Source organism: Pelobates fuscus, chromosome 1 (assembly GCF_036172605.1).
Source record: "Pelobates fuscus isolate aPelFus1 chromosome 1, aPelFus1.pri, whole genome shotgun sequence".
Lineage (NCBI taxonomy): Eukaryota > Metazoa > Chordata > Amphibia > Anura > Pelobatidae > Pelobates > Pelobates fuscus.
The window spans coordinates 276,823,789-276,843,005 of record NC_086317.1 but is presented as its reverse complement, the minus strand read 5'-3'; the positions used below and the strand labels follow the sequence as shown (position 1 = coordinate 276,843,005).

The window sequence follows — 19,217 nt, the reverse complement described above, 5'->3', positions numbered from 1 at the left end:
GTGCTCATTGAGACCAGCATTGCTTTATAATGATCTTCCTCTGAGTTAATGAGGAAACTCCAGGAAATGTTTGTCACCTACACCGTTTAAGTCAGAAATAAATGCACTTAATAAACTCACTAGAGAAAAAAAAACCATGTATAGGTTTTTGCCTAATGAGAACTGACAATAGCAGTAAATAATTATCTCTATTTACAATGGTGTAGATTTGTCGTGTTAACACAAAGATTAGTTGATATGGAAATGTTTTTTTCTTCTGTAATGTTGAATACAGGAGGTAATATGATGGATGACTTATTCATATTAAGCCGAGACATGCATTAACTTTTCTTCATTAATAAGGCTTCATGTTTTTAATGCTCATCAAAATTAAGTTTGACAATTTCACATTAACAATAGGTGAGCTGCGTGCTATGCAAAAACCTGATGTGGATATTGAAGAACTTATGGCTTCTGTCATTATAATACTGAAATCCCCTAACACAGACCTGACTTGGGCAAGGGGAGCAAAGAGGCAGATGGCCAACATTGACCGTTTTATGAATGAGCTAATAAATTTCAGCAATGCAAAGGTGAGAAATATGAGATGCATATATTGCAATATAAATGTGTCTCTTCTGATAACTCGCCATTTAATAAGATCTTGCTTTGCTAAATTCTAGTTGCCACAGTCCACATTAGAACTCCTAGAGTCAAATTTAAAGAAGTCACAGTTTACACCTGAGAACATGGAGAGAAAGTCGGGAGGCAACTTGGCAGCAAGTAGTCTTCTTAGATGGCTCCAAGGTGCAGTACGATATTACAGGATATTGGCCTCCAAGGTAAATATTCAATGTCTTTCATATTATTGTTCTACATCCATTCCATCTTTAATGTTCATGACAATCGGTCAGTCATTATGATTCCAGCACTTTAACAATTAAATGTAGTTATTCACTAAACCATAAATTGTTTAGAATTGACATGGTAAGTACATTTAGTAATTTTGGAACAAAAATCTGCTATTTTTCTAGCGCTACTGTTTTGGCCTCAAACTGTTAATTCTCCACAATTCCCAGTTTGGTTGGGGTTTGTTTCTCTGAGGAGATTAATGTAAATAAGGTTTTTCTTTGAAAACATTATTTATACCTGTGACCTTAAAATACAGAATTATGAGAAGATAATTAGCAATGGCAGTATGGTATTTTACAAGCAGGTGATAATCTTAGAGACACACATTTAAACACAGCTGTGGACAGTTTACTAATTATTATTACTTATATACTCAAAATTGGCCTTCTTTTTTTCAATTATGTTTGTTATCATTTTGTAGAGGTGCCTGTGAGTACATGTTTTTATTGTTAAGCGCTTGTCTTTAGAAGAATTATGCCCATGGTGCTTTGGGAGAAGCCCACACAAGTATTGCAGCAGGGGTTAGGTTATGTTTTTCTATTTATTGGGCATGATTATTTGAATGTATGTTTAATGTCATTGCTTTAATTGTTTCTTGCTCGTCAGGGCAGCAGTATTGGTTTCTACATATAGAAAATTGAATCTGTGTTACCATAGGTCCTTAAGATTGCTGCTTATCTTAATTTATAATCCAAAAATTTAAACCCTGTTGTATACAAAATAGATTGAGATCAAATTAACATTTGAGGAAGTCAACATCCATTTCATCATCTAACTTTGTAGAGTCGCTCATAATGCACAAAATTTTAGCAAATGTGACAATTTCGAATGGTCATATTTATGCTGAAATAGCCAAACTGTGGCGTTAGACAAGTTGGAGAAGTTTTGAAATTAATAGCTATTTTGCCTACATTTTGCCATTCAGAGGTCAGTTTCATAATTTGAACTGCCATAATTTGCAGGAAATGGAATGTTGATGTGGCAAGCACTCTCTCACAGGATCTAATACCAAGTCTGGGTGTTCTTCTTATCTTTTTATTTTATTATTTCTGTTACTATCGAATATGGAATGTGACAACATTTAGGCAGGCTCAGGCACCTATATCAGGCCATCATGATTCATATGAACAGCGATGGATTGAGGACTTCATGAGCCTCAAATTATGGACTTATTGACAGAAGTAAAATGTAAATGTCCATTGTCATGGCAGCACTTATGGACTTAAGTGTGGCATATAGCAAGGCTTCCACTAGTCCTCTTTTCTATAATAGCAATGTCACACATCTAGCTTCGAGGTTGTGCAACAATGACATTAAAACAAGCCACTTTATTGATAGATGCCATTTTCACATTAAAGAAGAAAAAATTATGGACATTTGTATTGTAGTTGTTTGGGGCCTATCGTAAATTATGAGCCTGGAGCTTCTGCTCTACTAGCTATGTAAATATGACTGTGCCTAAAGGCAGTCTAGTACCATTGGTGATGGCTAACATACACACTTTGCATAAGGTAACAAACAATATAAAATCAAAAAACTGAAGTCAGAGGCGGAGAGGGAAATGCTAAGTCATTTGTGCTGCAATAATCAAAGAGGAAGTCCTTTGGAATTGCATATTTTTATGCATTTGTAAATCACATCTACAAACACACTATAAGCACCAATCCCTACTCTGTTTAAAATTCTACCAGCTTTCCACTAGCTTATTCAATAAGCAATCTTTCCGTGCAGAAGATTGGAAAATGGTAGAATTCTCAGATAGCAGATCACTCACATTTTATTTACATGGGTGATTTAAAGTCAATGATCCATTTCACAGTAACAGATTAATTATTTATCTATCCTTCGTCTTTTCTTATTTATTGTCAGATGCATGTTATGCACATTTATCTTGTGAAACCACTGCTGTAATACATTTAATAATACAGTAAACAAAGAGAAAATAGGCTACTACCTAAAAAGGACTAGTCCAACCTGGTAATAGCTACATAACTAAATAATAAAAGTAAGCATTAGCTTAATAGTGTAAAATATATATATATATATACACAATGTAGCATCCACCTATGGTACTGTCCGACACAATCCCCATGTAGCAATGTGAGTAATAGTCAAAGAAAAAGTCTAAATAAAAGTAGAGCATCTCCAGGCTTTTTTCCTGTATTGCCTATGTGGTCCACCCATTACAAAAAAGAAAATTTTGATTTAAACACACCTGCACAAAAAGAAATAGGGAGTAAATAATAGTGAAACACACAGGAATTTAAAAGGGGTGGGCTATGGGTAATGTCTCCTAAATGGTGTATACTGCTAAACAATAACACAATCCCGTAGATCCATAATATATAGACGGAGATAGCCCTTAATGGGGAGGGGAAGGGGGGCATAATTATATATTCGTGGCCTAAAAACTCTAGCAGACCACAAAATAAATAAATAGTTGATCAGTATGTGTCCCAAAAGAGCTATACAAAGGTTCCTAGAGTAAAGAGCAAAAGAGGCAGGAGGAAAATACAAATTCCAGCTGTCAGTGGTGTAACACTGTCAGGCTACATACTAACCATCTCTCCCTGTAAATCTAATTGAAAAGGGCAGTATAGAAAAAAATAATATTGTGAAGAATGCATATTGTACAATAGAGTGCAGAGTTCTAAATGAGACATGTCAGTCCAATACGCATTTCGGTGCAAAGCCAGTGCACCTTCAGTAGGGGTCTATACATTTAATAATGCATGCCAATACTGCATCATTTATGCAATCAAATCCCATCTGTATTATATATTATTTATAAATGTTATCATTTTAAAGGCACACAATTAAAATATATAAATATATAAATATAAAGGTTATGTAGGTGACATGGCTTTATATATATTTGAGATGCAACCAGACATCTGGTTCTAGCATTCCTCCATGCTTATATTTAATCCTCCAGTGGAATATGAACGTATAAATATACAGATGTAACTCATATGAAAATAATTGAATACAATTAACCCTTGCCAAAAGTGGGGTAATTTGACAATAGGCAATATGCTTAAATGATTTGCACATCTAACGTCATAATATGCATTTGAAGGCGATCATGTTCAAAGTGCTAATACACATATTATGGTATTATCTAATAGAAAACAAATTCATGAATTTATGTGACATACTTGCATGTGCTCAAAGAAACCAATTTAAAATATTCTTTTATCAAGGCCAAATGTCAATCATAAGAAGAAATATGTGTGAAATTTTAATTGCAAGATGTTCAGTGTAAATTTAATGAGTTAAATAAGAGAGGTGAGAATTCCAGCATGCTCAGCTCATGCATAATGTTGACTTAAATTGGCTCTCTAGAGTTACAGAGAATTGCATTTGTAGAATTTACACACTGTTAGAGCAAATGTATTGGGTCCTGGAGGTTAAGGTTATAAATCAGAATCACTTAACTTTCTCTGAGTGATTGCTAGAGAGTATAATGGGTCAGGGATTGGGCTTCAGCTACAAGTGATTACTCTGCCTAGATTATTGAAATGCTGTTCAATATTCACAAATCTGTGATCATCAATTCTCCCGATAGTTCCTATCAGTTGTCTAAATACATTTCTCGTCAGTTAATTGAGAATGAAAGAGACGTTTATGCACCGGGTGTGATTTAAAACAAATGAGATGCTTTGGACTTGGGTTATACTAAAGGTTCTGTCAATCTATGTTAAACTTTCTGACTTATGGAAATACAGCAATGATCTCCATTATTCCCTGTAGAAATGATTGTCTGTCCCATGTGTGTGTGTGTTCGTGTGTGTGTGTGTTTATATTGTTTGTTAATTATGAAAATCACTTTCTAACATTTAACTGTTAAAAAAGCTAAAATATCCACACAGATGACTTTACTCTTTATGATGTTTTTTTAGTTGTAGCTTTCTATCTTAGTATGTCTAGATAACAGCTTGCTTGAATACATGTGTCCCTTTTAGGGTTATGATTTAAAACCATTGTCACTTTAACCAAATTGTACATTTTACAATTCTGTAAAATAGTTCATTAGAATTATTGATAAATAAAATAACCAATAACTCTGGGAATAGGAACCTGGACATCATTCCAAAGAATGTATATGCTTATATCTCCTAATTAATATGTTCCTTAGGTGGAGGGAACTGATTGACTCTTTGAGCAAAGGTTAGGTAAATAGATAATTGTTTAAAATGGATAGGCTTGTGATATGTTTTGAATGCAGAGCTTCAGAATCATGTCAAGATATTTCATTAAGCTTGAAATGTCAATATACACGTAAACCTAGAGCCACACTATTTACAGGTAGGAAGGATAATGGTTATGTTTCTTGGGAAAACAAATGTCTGTCATCCGGATACTTTAGTAGAGTACCTTTAACAGCAGTGCTTGCTGCTAGATGGAGAAATGAAAGATGCACATACTTTTATGGATGTATTAAAGACATAATATATTTGTCTTTCTGATATATATTACATCACAGTTTACTAGAACCATGCCTTTCCATTCATCACATAAAGAACTTTTAGCTCAAGTGGCCATCATACATTGGTTGTTGACCTTTGAGAGCAATTTATATGATTAAGCCTTGTATTGTAGGTAAAGCCTTTACAGAGCAAAGTGGACGAAATGACTGTTGCTTTACAAGAAGCAGAACAAAAAATGACAACTTTACAACAGAGAAAGAAGGCACTTATTCTGAGATTAAGTGACCTCGAGAGAGGATTTGAAGAAGCTACTGTCCATAAAAACAAGCAACAACAAAGAACTATTGAAATTGGGCACAAGTTGGAAGAAGCCGCTAGTATAGCACAGGTATGTACAACAACAAAATAATAATTTAAAAAAAAAAATCACAACTTGTGCAAAACAAAATAAACAGCTCTGAACCACAATTTATAGTTAATATAACACTTAATGCTACATCTTACAGTATTGGTCAAATGTTATCAACTTCTATTTCCTCATTATATCAGCAACCACTTATTAACTTTATAAATAGATGTAGTATGTTATGTATAGACCGTACAAATAAAAGATGTAACAATGGCAGGTAAAGGAAGAGAGAATGACACAAACTTTGTTAAATATAAAATATAGATATTTATCCTCGCTGGTAGTTTTTACTAATGTGTTCTTTATTTTAATTGTGGTTTGTATTTCAGTTTCACTAAGTACAAGGCGCTAGAGCTTTTTCCTTTGTGCGTATGCATTTTAAATACATCTTTATTAGCTAATGGATTGATATGGTTTTGCATTTCTTCCTCCTTAAAGTAGAATAATAATTTATTTTATTTTATCACCAATATTCTTTGCAATTCCATGCTCTCTGCATACCAAATTCTTCCCATTTTAATACAAATTATATAGAAAACCATTTGGATGTTTGTGTTAAGGATTGCATCCTCCTTCTCTTAATAGCTAAATAACTGAGAACAAAATTATAATGGGTCGCCTTACTACATATCATATCATCATGTATTCTTTTTTTTTACTGTGAGCCCAACTTGCAACGCAGTCCTCTGTTACTGAACTGCTGAAAGCTGTCAATGTGTCTCTAAATCACCACAGTCCCTCCTATACACTACTGTCAGTGATATGAATAACTTAATTGAACCCTGGAGGCATATGATTGTAGCTGACAACTATTGGACTCAGGTGGAAGGGAAGCATTAAATGTTCTGAGTGTAGGTATAGGTTTGTGGAATAGTGGACTACTGGACTCTCTTCTCTCTTCCTTCATTGTCCTGAATGTGGGTAAGCATATAATTAGAAGTTGGATCTTAGGACACTGTGTAGCAATTCACTCTGTCAATCATGCACTCAAACAGTGTTCCCATAATTCTATAAGGTTATTTCAGGAATGCAATGAAGCTCGCAAACTTGCCCACACTCTGTAGATATAGTTTGAAATTATTGCATATTTCTATCTTTGAAAAGTGTAAGGTGCAATCTTTTTATTTCACACATTCCTAATAAGTGGGGAGAATGCTTAGAGGTAAATGCTTGGAAAATAAGATATCAGATATTTCAACAATTTGTCACATAACATTTCTTGACAGTTTCACTTTTTTTTTCTTTAATCTGTTTGAAGCTTCTTGAGGATGAAAGAAGAAAATATGCTTCTGTTGTTAGCTCCCTTCCAGAAAGACTCGGTGGGGTTCCAGGAACTACATCTATGGCAGCAGGATTAGTATCTTACCTGGGAGCTTATGAGCACTATTTTCGACAACTCATGCTAACTATAGAATGGCCAATGGCTTTGAAAGAAAAAGGCTTTCCATTAATGATAGATTCAATCGATCCAGTCAAAGGTAACTCAAATTCAAAGAAAATATTTTTAATCATAAATAAATTGTGTCTTTGCTTAAAGTACATGTATGGATTATTCACTAATGTTATCAAATAAATAATTAATAGGTTATTTTTTTTATCTATCTTATAAAATATGAATAAGTTGGTCTATATATTTTATATTATATATTGAGCCTATGCATATGCCTCCCTTTGCACCCTAACCCTCTTTCAACTTTCTACTGTTATACAGTTTCTGTCTGCATAGCTGCTGAGTGAGTGAGCCTAGTTCAAATTAAAAGAACAAAATGTCTTATTATTTATTAGTAAGTTTTCTTTTTTTCATTGTTAGGGTCACCAGAAAACACATTTATCTGTCCTCACAATGCTATCACTTTATATTTAATTACCAGGTGGTGAGAATTTTTAGATTTCTGAATAGCATGAAAATTCCTCAAACGCTGGTTCAGTTGACAGTTTAGGTCGTCCTAATATTGTCAATTTAAAATATTGGGGAACATTATTTGGGATATTTTTGAAATAAAAATGGTGCATACATTAGCTAATCATTGTACTGCGAAATACATACCATATATACTCGAGTATAAGTCGAGTTTTTCAGCACATTTTTTGTGCTGAAATACCCCCACTCGACTTATACTCGAATCACTGTCTGTATTATGGAAACTTACATTGCCATAATACAGACCAGGACCGCTGGGCTCATTACAAGCCCGGCGGTCCTGTTGGGGGGCTGGCAGGAAGCGTTTACTTACCTTTCCTACAGCTCCTGTCAGCTCCGTGCAGCTCCCCTGTCAGCACCCAGTGTAAGTCTCGCGAGACCCACGGCTGTCAGAGCGTTGCCACAGGTTACCTTGGCAACGCTCCGCGCAGCACGCAGACCGCGAGATTTACACTAGGAGCTGACAGGAGAGCTGCACGGAGCTGACAGGAGCTGCAGGAAAGGTAAGTAAATGCTTCCTAACATCCCCCCTCCCCCCTCCCTGCACAGCCCATGCCACTGGACCTCCAGGGATTAAGATAGCCCCCCTCCTAGTTAACAAGCAGGGAGGGGGGACAAAAAAAATATTAAATAATACAAAATAATAATAATAATATTAAAAAAAATTACAATATTAAAATAAAAAAAATTAAAATAATAAAAATACCCTCCCCCCACCCAGTTCACACACACTACACACTACACACACACACTACACACACACACACACTCTGCATTCACACAAACACACACACTCTGCATTATATACACACAGAGTGTGTGTGTATATAATGCAGAGTGTGTGTGTGTATATAATGCAGAGTGTGTGTTTGCATGAGTGTGTGTGTGTATAATGCAGAGTGTGTGTTTGTATGAGTGTGTGTGTGAATGTAATGCAGAGTTTGTGTGTGTATATAATATTAAAAATCACAGAATTTCATAGCCCCAAGTTTTACCCTCGACTTATCCACGAGGCATAGCATATTTCACAATTGTTGGTCACAAAACTGCACTCGACTTATACACAAGATCGACTTATACACGAGTATATACGGTAAGTAAATATAATAATTATTAATGTTAAATAAATGCAAAATATTATGTATATATTTTACAGTACACTGATAAGTGCATTTTTCAACATTTGGTTTACACCTCAGGCGAAAGAAAGAAACCAATAAAGGGGAAAAGGGAAAAAGCAGTAAAAATAATAATAATAATAATAATAATAATAATAATATATATATATATATATATATATATATATTTGTTTTACTACTGCTCCTTTTTTCCCTTTGTTGGTCACTTCTCACTTGTCCCCACCTGTCCCCTACCCACCAATTGTAATTTTTTCCAATGGGTAATCTCTTTTATTTTTTTAATGTGTCACAGTGGAATTTAAATACAGAATCAAACGAACATGTCCAGCCATCGCACAAGTTATTTGCTTGGTTACATGTGCACTTGATGCTGTGGCGACAGCTAATTGGTCTAAATTCAGACGAGCTGCAATTTGTCTGAAACAAAATGTACAAGTTTAATCATTTTGTGATGATACCTGTGAGATACCTGTGAGATCTTAGAAATGCATTTTATTTACATTTTATCAATTATTTCCAGGGCGCGTAATAGAATTCTCTCTAACATCTACATGTGATTCTCCCATGGAAAGTGAGAAGAAAGATATGAATAGCAAGTTGAAACAAAAAGAAAATAGTGGTACGTAGTATCTGTCCTTATGGTTAAGAACATTTGCCAGGTTAGATAAATCATAATTTTTAATGTTTTATGTAATTTTACATTTTCAAGAGATTTTGCTATTTGCTATTTAAAGGGTGGATTACAATCAGGATTGTAATAATTACTGACACAACAATGGCTTCCAATAATGATGGTGATGCAATCACAGTCTCACTATCCTATTGCAAGAATTGTATCATTATCATAAGCAGGATGCAAATTATCATAAGGACAGATGCAAATTTCCAACTTCTAAACTAAAACAAAACTAGAATTGTGTTTTTTTTTCATCATAAGGGTTCTCTTTAAGTGCACACATACATATTTTATAATGAGTTAAAGAACTGAAAATGCTGTATTTTAATATCCTATATGTATACCTAAAAAATATTAAAATTTTGAAAAAAATATGTTTTTTTCCCTATAATAATAATGAAGTAAAAAAAAATAAAAAAAAATCAAAATGGAAGATCCTGACGTCCTTAAGGGCTTAAGGAAAATTAGTCATTATGAAGAAGATTTATTGGTACATTAATGGATCCTTGGTAAATTCAACATAAAAAAAGGAATTGATAAATAACTAAAAACCCTTTTCCTATAATTAGCCAATACTCTGGAAAAGGTACAAAATGTTTGGCCATGAGCAGAATAAACACCGTACCTGCTACACCAAACTATGACTAAAGATTCCTCATTAATCAAATCAAGCAAATAAAGTACTAATAAGTACCGTAACAATATAACACACACACACACACACACACACACACACACATATATATATATATTATCTCACAATAGTGAGTACACCACTTTTGTAAATATTATTATATCTTTTCATGGGACAACACTGAAGAAATGACACTCTGCTACAATGTAAAGTAGTGAGTGTGCAGCCTGTATAACAGTGTAAATCTGCTGTTCCCTCAAAATAACTTCACACACAATCATTAATGTCTAAATCGTTGGCAACAAAAGTGAGTACACCCCTAAGTGGAATTATGTCATTGTGTTTTGTTTTTTTGTTCCCTTAGGAGAAGAATGTTGTTTCAAGGAAAATGACAATTGGTATCATGACCTAGAGGAAACACACCTAAATGAACTTTCTTTACAAAATCAGTTTTTACCAATAATTACTGAAGAGTTATATGGTGATTTCATAAAGGCTCTTTCAACAAGAATTGTGAAGAAATCAGTTCTTCAGACGTGGACAGCAAAGGGTAAATTGTGTTATTCACTTAATAGACTGCGAATATGGAACATATTTGATATACTACATATCAGTTTATGTAACAGGAATTCTTCTTACTTTAAATAACATGAAACCTTAACTCTCCTATGATATTAGTAGCACAATGCAGGGTTATAACTAGAAATTACAAGCACTAGTGCAAGAATCAAGTAAAGCCTACCCTCCACCTCTTCGCCCCTCCTTCTCTTTGCCCTCTTCATCTTGTATGTGTGATTGACCAAGTGTGATTGCGCGGTGTTTAGTTGAGTGTGATTATGTGTGGGATTGCCTGCTGGAATTATCTGTTGGTTAAACAAGTTTGAATGTGTGGTGGCTGAGTGTGATTGTGTGTCGGTCTTGGGTGAATGTAATTGTATGAGGGATTGGCTGAGTGTGATTGTTTGGCGGATTTGCAGAGTGTGTGGGAGTATGTGTTAAATATTATTATTATTACTATTATTTATAAAGCGTCAACAAATGGTGGACTACTAGACACGTATTTGTAACCAGATGAGTTGGACACACAGGAATAGATGGTTTGAGGACCCTGCTCAATGAGCATACATGCTACCCATAACCCCTTTACTGTTTACTTCAATTCAGGTAAGAGAGTTAAAAATGTTTAATCCCTTTTGGGGATCCTAGTGGATGCTCTCAGGGTTTCTGTTGGTCCAGTGGAGGAATGCATAGTCTCTGGTGGGTGCAGACCACAGTACGTGTTCCTTCTGGATGGTTGAATGAGTGAGTCAGATAAATGCTATTGCAACCCATCAGCACTCTGATTAATTCACACACACTTGCAATGTTTAGAAGTTCTTTAATACATTTCCACAACGGCAGTATATTAAATATACATTTTCCTAGACTCACCCCCTTGACAGGCAGAAAACCAATGGCCTCATGTTTATCCCACCATTGACACAGTGTATAAAACATAAATCTATTCTACAGAAGTATCTTAAAAACAAAGTTGAGCCAGGAAACTACCACAGAAAGGTATTTTATATATTTTAAAGCATGATTAGGAGTGTGCACTAGAATTGGAGAGATGTTTTTGGATGAACTGCAATAAATCCAAATATTTGTGGTACGTTTTATTATGTTTGGTCTCACCACAATCTTTTTGGTACCTTGCTATATGCTGTCAGAGAGACTTCAATTTCTAGACCAGAGCCAGATTCATACTGAACCTCCATATTTGTTTGCTGAGATATGTAATTTTAGGTAACCTTATAAAGTATAAAACTGTATTTTTATGTCTGCACTGCATTTGCAGTGGAAGGTAGGTAGCTATACTTATCTGAAGGTGTCCCTCGTGGCCGCCACCACATTCTTCTGGAAGACCTTCTTCAACTCCTGGCGGTTCATCTGCCAGTAGCCACATTAGTCTTATTGAATATGAGCAAGATTACAACAGTGAGTTCTATGGAGGATCCTGCAAAACCACAATAGCCTACATATATCACATTTCACAATGAGCGAGTCGATGCCTGTTTCTTAATCTGTATGTTGTACACATGTTGGTCTCTACGGCAGCACCACTGCTGAGAAATGCATGTTCCTCATATGCCCTCAATTCCCTTAATTTTTTTTACTAAATCTGCAGTCCACGGCTGGTATCTGGTCACTGATCACTTTGGATAAGAGCACATTCTTTGATTAATAAAAGATATAGTGTAAAACACCTTCTATTGCCAAGGCTATTTGCAGAATGCTGTATGAAGTCTAAAACACGATGTGTGTCTGTGCTGATTTGGGGGACTTTTCAAAGTTCAACATTTTATATATATAGATATAAAAACAAACAACTTTACATAAGTAAATAATATTATATACTATGAATTTTTATTTTTATTTATTTGTTATTATTATTTATTTATGTAAGTTGTAAAGTTGTATGTTTTAGTTGCCCAGTTAGTTTTTCCTGGATCAGATTCAGGTGCCATGAAAATGTAATATTTTATTGCTTTAGTGATCAAGTTAATTTGCTATGCTTCTGCTATGGATCTGATGAAATTAGAAATATCCTGTGGTTTTTGTATCATTATAATGCTTGGCTGACCTTGCTATTGCACAGGTGGCGACCTTGATGTGGGCTCAGAATATGAGTAACAGAACAGTAATTCAGCTGTGGTTCGATGTAAATATGATTTTATCTTTCTGCAGACTGGACTCCTCAGCAGATGGAGAATGCAGCTATACTTTCATTTTCTTGGCAGCGTCCGGTGTTGCTGATAGACCCATGCTTTGAAGGAGAGCAATGGGTTCTAGAGATTTTGGAGACATCTTTTGCAAAGTCGTTTTCTTCCATAAATCTTCAGGCAAGGTCAGTTAAAACAATAACCTATAGCACATTTCTTTAAAAAGTCACTGGGATTTTTCTATATTTTTTTATTTAAGAGAGATGGTTAGGAAGACGGTCAAGATATGCAATATACATTAGATACAGAAATCACGAGTGCATGTAAACATAACACATCACAATAAGTAGTACAACATCACAAATGACAAGAAGATAATACTATATGGTTGTTTGGTCTAACATGTACTTCCCACCACCCTCAAGATTTTTCATAAAACAATAATCAAAAGGAAACAGATAAAGAAGGGAGAGGGAATAAAAGGGTATCAATATGGGAGAAGAGATGTGGATGGGGAAGAGGAAGCACCGCAATGGGATTTTTCTAATTTTAAAGGTGTATTTACTCCACATACATCTTGTTTGAATTACTTTAGCTCATCTTTTTGTTTTTTTTTTCTACTTTTCTTTAACACTTCCATTTTCTCACTTTTATGCCTCACTTTTCAGTCATTGGTCATGAACAGGTTACAGTAACAAAACATTTTTTTGATCCCTTGTTGATTTTGAACGTTTGTCCACTGACAAAGAAATGATCAGTCTATAATTTTAATGGTAGGTGAATTTTAACAGTAAGAGCAAGAATAACAAAAAAAATCCAGAAAAAAAACCATGTCAAAGTTATAAATTGATTTCCATATCAATGAGTGAAATAAGTATGTGATCCCCTATCAATCAGCAAGATTTCTGGCTCCCATGTGTCTTTTATACAGGTAATGAGCTAAAATTAGGAGCACTCTCTTAAAGGGAGTGCTCCTAATCTCAGCTCGTTACCTGTATAAAAGACACCTATCCACAGAAGCAATCAATCAGATTACAAACTCTCCACCATGACCAAGACCAAAGAGCTGTCCAAGGATGTCAGGGACAAGATTGTAGACCTACACAAGGGTGGAATGGGCTACAAGACCATCGCCAAGCAGCTTGGTGAGAAGGTGACAACATTTTGTGCGATTATTTGCAAATGTATGATACACAAAATAACTGTCAGTCTTCTTCAGTCTGGTGCTCCATGCAAAATTTCACCTTGTGGAGTTTGAATGATCATGAGAACGGTGAGAAATCAACCCAGAACTACACGGTAAGATCTTGTTAATTATCTCAAGGCAGCTGGGACCATAGTCACCAGGAAAACAATTGGTAACACACTACGCCATGAAGGACTGAAATCCTGCAGCGTTCGCAAGGTCCCCCTGCTCAAGAAAGCACATGTACAGGCCCATCTGAAGCTTGCCAATGAACATCTGAATGATTCAGAGGAGAACTGGGTGAAAGTGTTGTGGTCAGATGACCCAAAATCGAGCTCTTTGGCATCAACTCAACTCGCCATGTTTGGAAGAGGAGAAATGCTGCCCCAAGAACACCATCTCCACCATCAAACATGGAGGTGGAAACATTATGCCTTGGGGGTGTTTTTCTGCTAAGGGGACAGGACAACTGCACTGCATCAAAATGACAATGGACGGGGCCATGTACCGTCAAATCTTGGGTGAGAACCTCCTTCCCTCAGCCAGGGAATTGAAAATGGGTAGTAGATGGGTATTCCAGCATGACAATGACCCAAAACACACAGCCAAGGCAACAAAGGAGTGACTCAAGAAGAAGCACATTAAGGTCCTGGAGTGACCTAGCCAGTCTCCAGACCTTAATCCCATAGAAAATCTGTGGAGGGAGCTGAAAGGTCGAGCTGCTAAATGTCAGCCTCGAAACCTCAATAACTTGGAGAGGATCTGCAAAGAGGAGTGGGACAAAATCCCTCCTGAGATGTATGCAAACCTGGTGACCAACTACAAGAAACGTCTGACCTCTATGATTGCCAACAAGGGTTTTGTCACCAAGTACTAATTCGAAGGGGTCAAACAGTTATTTCACTCGTTGACATGCAAATCAATTTACAACTTTTTTGACATTCGTTTTTCTGGATTTTATTTTTGTAATTCTCTCTCTGACTGTTAAAATACACCTACCATTAAAACAATTAGACTGATCATTTCTTTGTCAGTTGACAAAAGTTAAAAATCAGCAGGGGATCAAAAATGTTTTTCCTTCACTGTATGTGAAGATCTGGAAGATGGAACATTATATGATTTATTTGTTTGTGATATAGACATAGAATGTAGACTGATTTTCCCTCTGTTCATTTTTCTAAAAGGCAGGACAGCAGTGTCTTGGCACCAATTGAAAAAGGAATTTTGTCTGGCTGTCCATTGTTTCTAAACAACTACAGTAGCAAATGGGATGATTTACTGATGCCCCTGATTGATCACTGTGGTGCTACTACTGAAAAATACAACCAGCAAGGTATGTTTTCAGTTTGTACAAATTCCTTTTACATTTAAGAGATTATTTCACAATTTGTTTTTTTTGTCAATCTTTGTTTGTCAATCTTTGTTTTTATTGAGGCATAAGATGGGTCCGTACAGAAAGTAAAACAAGGGGTTATTTCATGAAATACATACGGTATGCATAACTGATTGTACAATTGTTGCATGTAATCCCGAGTATAACGGCCTCATTTTATGAAAGTTACAACGGTAGTACTATACAGGCTAGACACGTTTTTTATTTTTTAAAGGTTTGTCGTTGACCTAGAGTTTGAAAGTACAAGCTATGGATCATATGATCCGATTGGTAACATGCTAACTAATTAATACGGCAAAAAGTAGCTGCATAGTTGTAGGCAAATAAAGTTAAATGTAGTACAGGCTGATGTAGTGTATCAGAGGTGGTAAAGCACGTTAGGGCAACAGACTTGTGTCAATAGACATATATGCCTGTTCAAATGTGGTAAGGAATTCTGTCTTGTTGTAAGGCATATCAATGAACTGGCATTATATAGTTGCTTAAGATGCGTTGAATGGCACAACAGTGTATTACTATACTGGTTAAACCGGTAGGTGCATGTGTAGTCTCCTTATCGAGCCTTAAAAATCTGCAGGGTAGACAGCATGTAGCCCATGCGATTAACGGGGCACAGCACTCAGTGGGGTATGCTTACAGGGGGTTAGCTTTCTGCTGAGGTTTTGGTAAGATTACTCCATCACAGGCTAGGCCAACGATTTCAAGCTAGGTTAAAGCAGATGACCAATATAGTATAAAATAGGCTGTATTCGATTAGCAGGTTAGACTGATGTCACTACTTAGGCATTGAATTCCTAGCCATCTAGGAAATTGTGAAATAGGGAAGCTGATCTAACATAAGAAGCGTAACTATTCTGCGTTCCCCTCTCTAGTGTCAAGGTATCGGCAGTAGCTAATATAAGCTGCAGTAGGGATTATAATAAGAGACATAACATCTTAGCAATTGAATATTAAGGCATAAAAAAAAGGGGTAAAAAAGACTGGCACATATTAGGTAAGTACAATTTGAAACATTAAGCATTAAGCAGATCGTAATTATTGAGCAAGTTAACCCTCTCTCCACCCTCTCTTTAAGATCAGATGCTGTACAGTGCTTGTACTTCTGAGCAAGAAAGGGTGGGGTGAGCTACCGGGGTACGGTGGGCATTTAACATTTAACCAGCTATGTGCTGCTTCGGTCCTAGTCGGTCGTGCCGGTAACCCAAGGTAAAGGGTGCATGAAAAGAAGTCCCGTATTGGGTTTTACTTGCTCGGCTTTGGTGACTGTGTGGAAGTAGGCAGCATCCAATGGTGACTGTGTGGAAGTAGGCTGCCTGCGTTCCGCCGGGTCATCCTATACCTCTGAGTGGGAGCTGTAGCGGCTGTGTCGGGTAAGTCCATACGGTGGCGGGCAGCCAGGGATAAGCCGGGTCCACCCCCCTGCTCCGGGTTTGTGTGAAGGCCAGTATTGTTTATCCACGGGCTCGGGGTCTTTTAAAGGCCGGGCCCTTCCCCATTGGGGTAGGTCTGGAAGCCATGGTGGTGTTCTGCCGCCTGCGGCGTATGAGCCTCTGCCTTTGTGGGGGATACGTCGGGGCTTCTCCCCTTAGGGCCTTCAGCCCGGATGGGCTCGTTTGTTGAGTGGTTGTCAGCTTTGTCAGGTTTATGCCCAAGGGTCCACCGGGCCTTCTCCGGCTGTCGCTCTCATGTGTCTGCTTTGCGCCCCAGTTCGCCTGTGCCCGTATCTGTGCGGCAGCGTGTCGAGCTTCCACCCTCACCCAGAAGTTCTCGAGCAGCTTTTGCAGGCGAGTGTTTAAGGATTCGTCTGGGCTAAGCCGGTACTCTGGCAGCGCATGGTCTTCAACAGGCTGAGCATCCGCCATTTTAGTGCTGCTTGCGGCCTGCGCGCAGCTCCCTCCTTGTAATATGTAAAAAAAGAAGAGGCAGGGAGCAGTGCTCCACGCCACTTCCTAAGCACCCCATGTCCTCCCTCACTCTATGGGGGTCAATAGGAGAGGGAGATTTAAAAAAAAAAAAAAAAAAGACAAAAGAGACCACTCCAAGCACCCTGTGCCCCGCGAGTGGGGGCTATGCAACTAAACAAGGCCCCACCCATCACTCATGGAGAGTGGAGGCCCTGAATGAAAATGTGGGGGGAACCTCTTGCTCTCCACCCTGGCCCCCACCCCTGAGCGGCAGTTAGGGGCCCTAAATGAAAATGGGGGGACCTATTGTCCTCCAGGGGTGGGGGCCGTGGGAAGGACAATAGGTCCCCCCCAATTTTCATTTAGAGCCCCCCACCCACCTCTCAGGGGTGGGGGCTGGGGGGAGGATAATCCCCAGCTCGTTTTCATTCAGGGCCCCCACCCGCTGCTCATGGGTGGGGGCCCTAAATGAGGACAATAGGTCTCCCCCCATTTTCATATAGTTAATAGATGCCCCACCATGGGGCCATTTTTTTTAGAAGGGGGGGGGGTTGCAACAGCTAGCAGCCACAGGCTGCTCACTATTTAGTAGACATGCCCCCTACTCGTGATATAGCAAGTAGGGGCAGATGAATTACTAATACCAGGTAATTTTTACTTGGTATTTCGCCCTAACAGCTTCCTATCCTTATGTCCCTCTTTTCAAGGAGCTCCATATTGTTGCCGAGTTTAAGTGTATAACAGAGCTCCACAGCAATAATACTAGCAATATTTTTTTTTTTAAATCAGTGTAAAAAATATACATTGTTTTGTTATAAATTATATTTTAGTTACATAAACTATTAGTCAGTCACCTAAACCTTTCTCAAAACAGCCCGCCCCTGTGACCAATTGAAATGTTGGTAGAAATGGAATATCTTCTCCGCATAGCTTTTGAAACAGTTAAATTTTATGAAGCAAAAATATCAGTGGTAAATAATTGAGAAATATTTATATATATATATATATATATAAAAAAAGTGAGGTCAGGTAATTTAAGTGGGTCTCTATCCCATTGCAATAATAGCCTCACCAGTAATAATGTATTAGTTTGCCTATAGAAAACTGAACGGGGCACATATTTGTTATTAAAGGATTTTTATTAAAGGATTTCTTTGGATCCTACACCAGTAATAAAAAGTCAATGATAACTCTCTGACAATGCTTTTATATATATATATATATATATATATATATATATATATATATATATATATATATCTATATATATATATATATGTATATATATGTATATATATATATATATATATATATATATATATATATATATGTATATGTATATGCTTGTGTGCCTTTTTCTTTAAACAAATGTATTTGAAACATTTATTTTTATATTATAGGATCATCATCAATCATTTCCTTCAATGGACATAGGCTTCTGTGCACAAATCAGTTCAAACTCTTCATGGCAACCTCCGAATTGGATCCTTTGTTTAATATAGAAATATGTTCAGGAACAACTATGATTAATTACAGTTACTCTGATGGAAGTTTGTTAGAATTGCTGCTTAGAAGGGCTTTTGAGAAACTCCTGCCTGATCTCTACAGTCAATTAATGGTGAGTTTCAAGTCGCTCCCAAGAGTACATACTGTATCGTGTGAAAGAGCTGAAAAACCCTAATAAGATGTCTTGATATATCTGTCTGTCATGTCCTTTTTTATATATTGTGTAATAGTACCAGAGAAAGTAACTCTTTACCATTAGCAAAACCGGATTCAGATACTTGTCTGTGTGAGCCATAATTTTCTGTAAGTACAGTTCAATTTGCTGATTATTGCAAAGAAAGATGAAATGAGTCAGACACCAGTCTTTTAAGCTATAGCCTAGTTTTGGGGTTCATTAATGTCAGTGATAGCATCAAAGACATGTGC

General features: G+C 36.8%; 1 protein-coding gene across 1 annotated transcript in view; it reads left to right on the top strand.

Moving 5' to 3' along the window:
* LOC134567660 (uncharacterized) overlaps nt 1–19,217 on the top strand; it is a 484,351-nt gene that overhangs the window by 251,112 nt on the left and 214,022 nt on the right. The window contains exons 70-78 of the mRNA XM_063426051.1: nt 400–572; nt 663–821; nt 5,494–5,709; nt 6,989–7,208; nt 9,311–9,409; nt 10,465–10,650; nt 12,828–12,987; nt 15,173–15,321; nt 18,686–18,903. Of these exons, the coding sequence (XP_063282121.1) occupies nt 400–572; nt 663–821; nt 5,494–5,709; nt 6,989–7,208; nt 9,311–9,409; nt 10,465–10,650; nt 12,828–12,987; nt 15,173–15,321; nt 18,686–18,903 (1,580 nt within the window). The remainder of the gene's footprint in view (nt 1–399; nt 573–662; nt 822–5,493; nt 5,710–6,988; nt 7,209–9,310; nt 9,410–10,464; nt 10,651–12,827; nt 12,988–15,172; nt 15,322–18,685; nt 18,904–19,217) is intronic.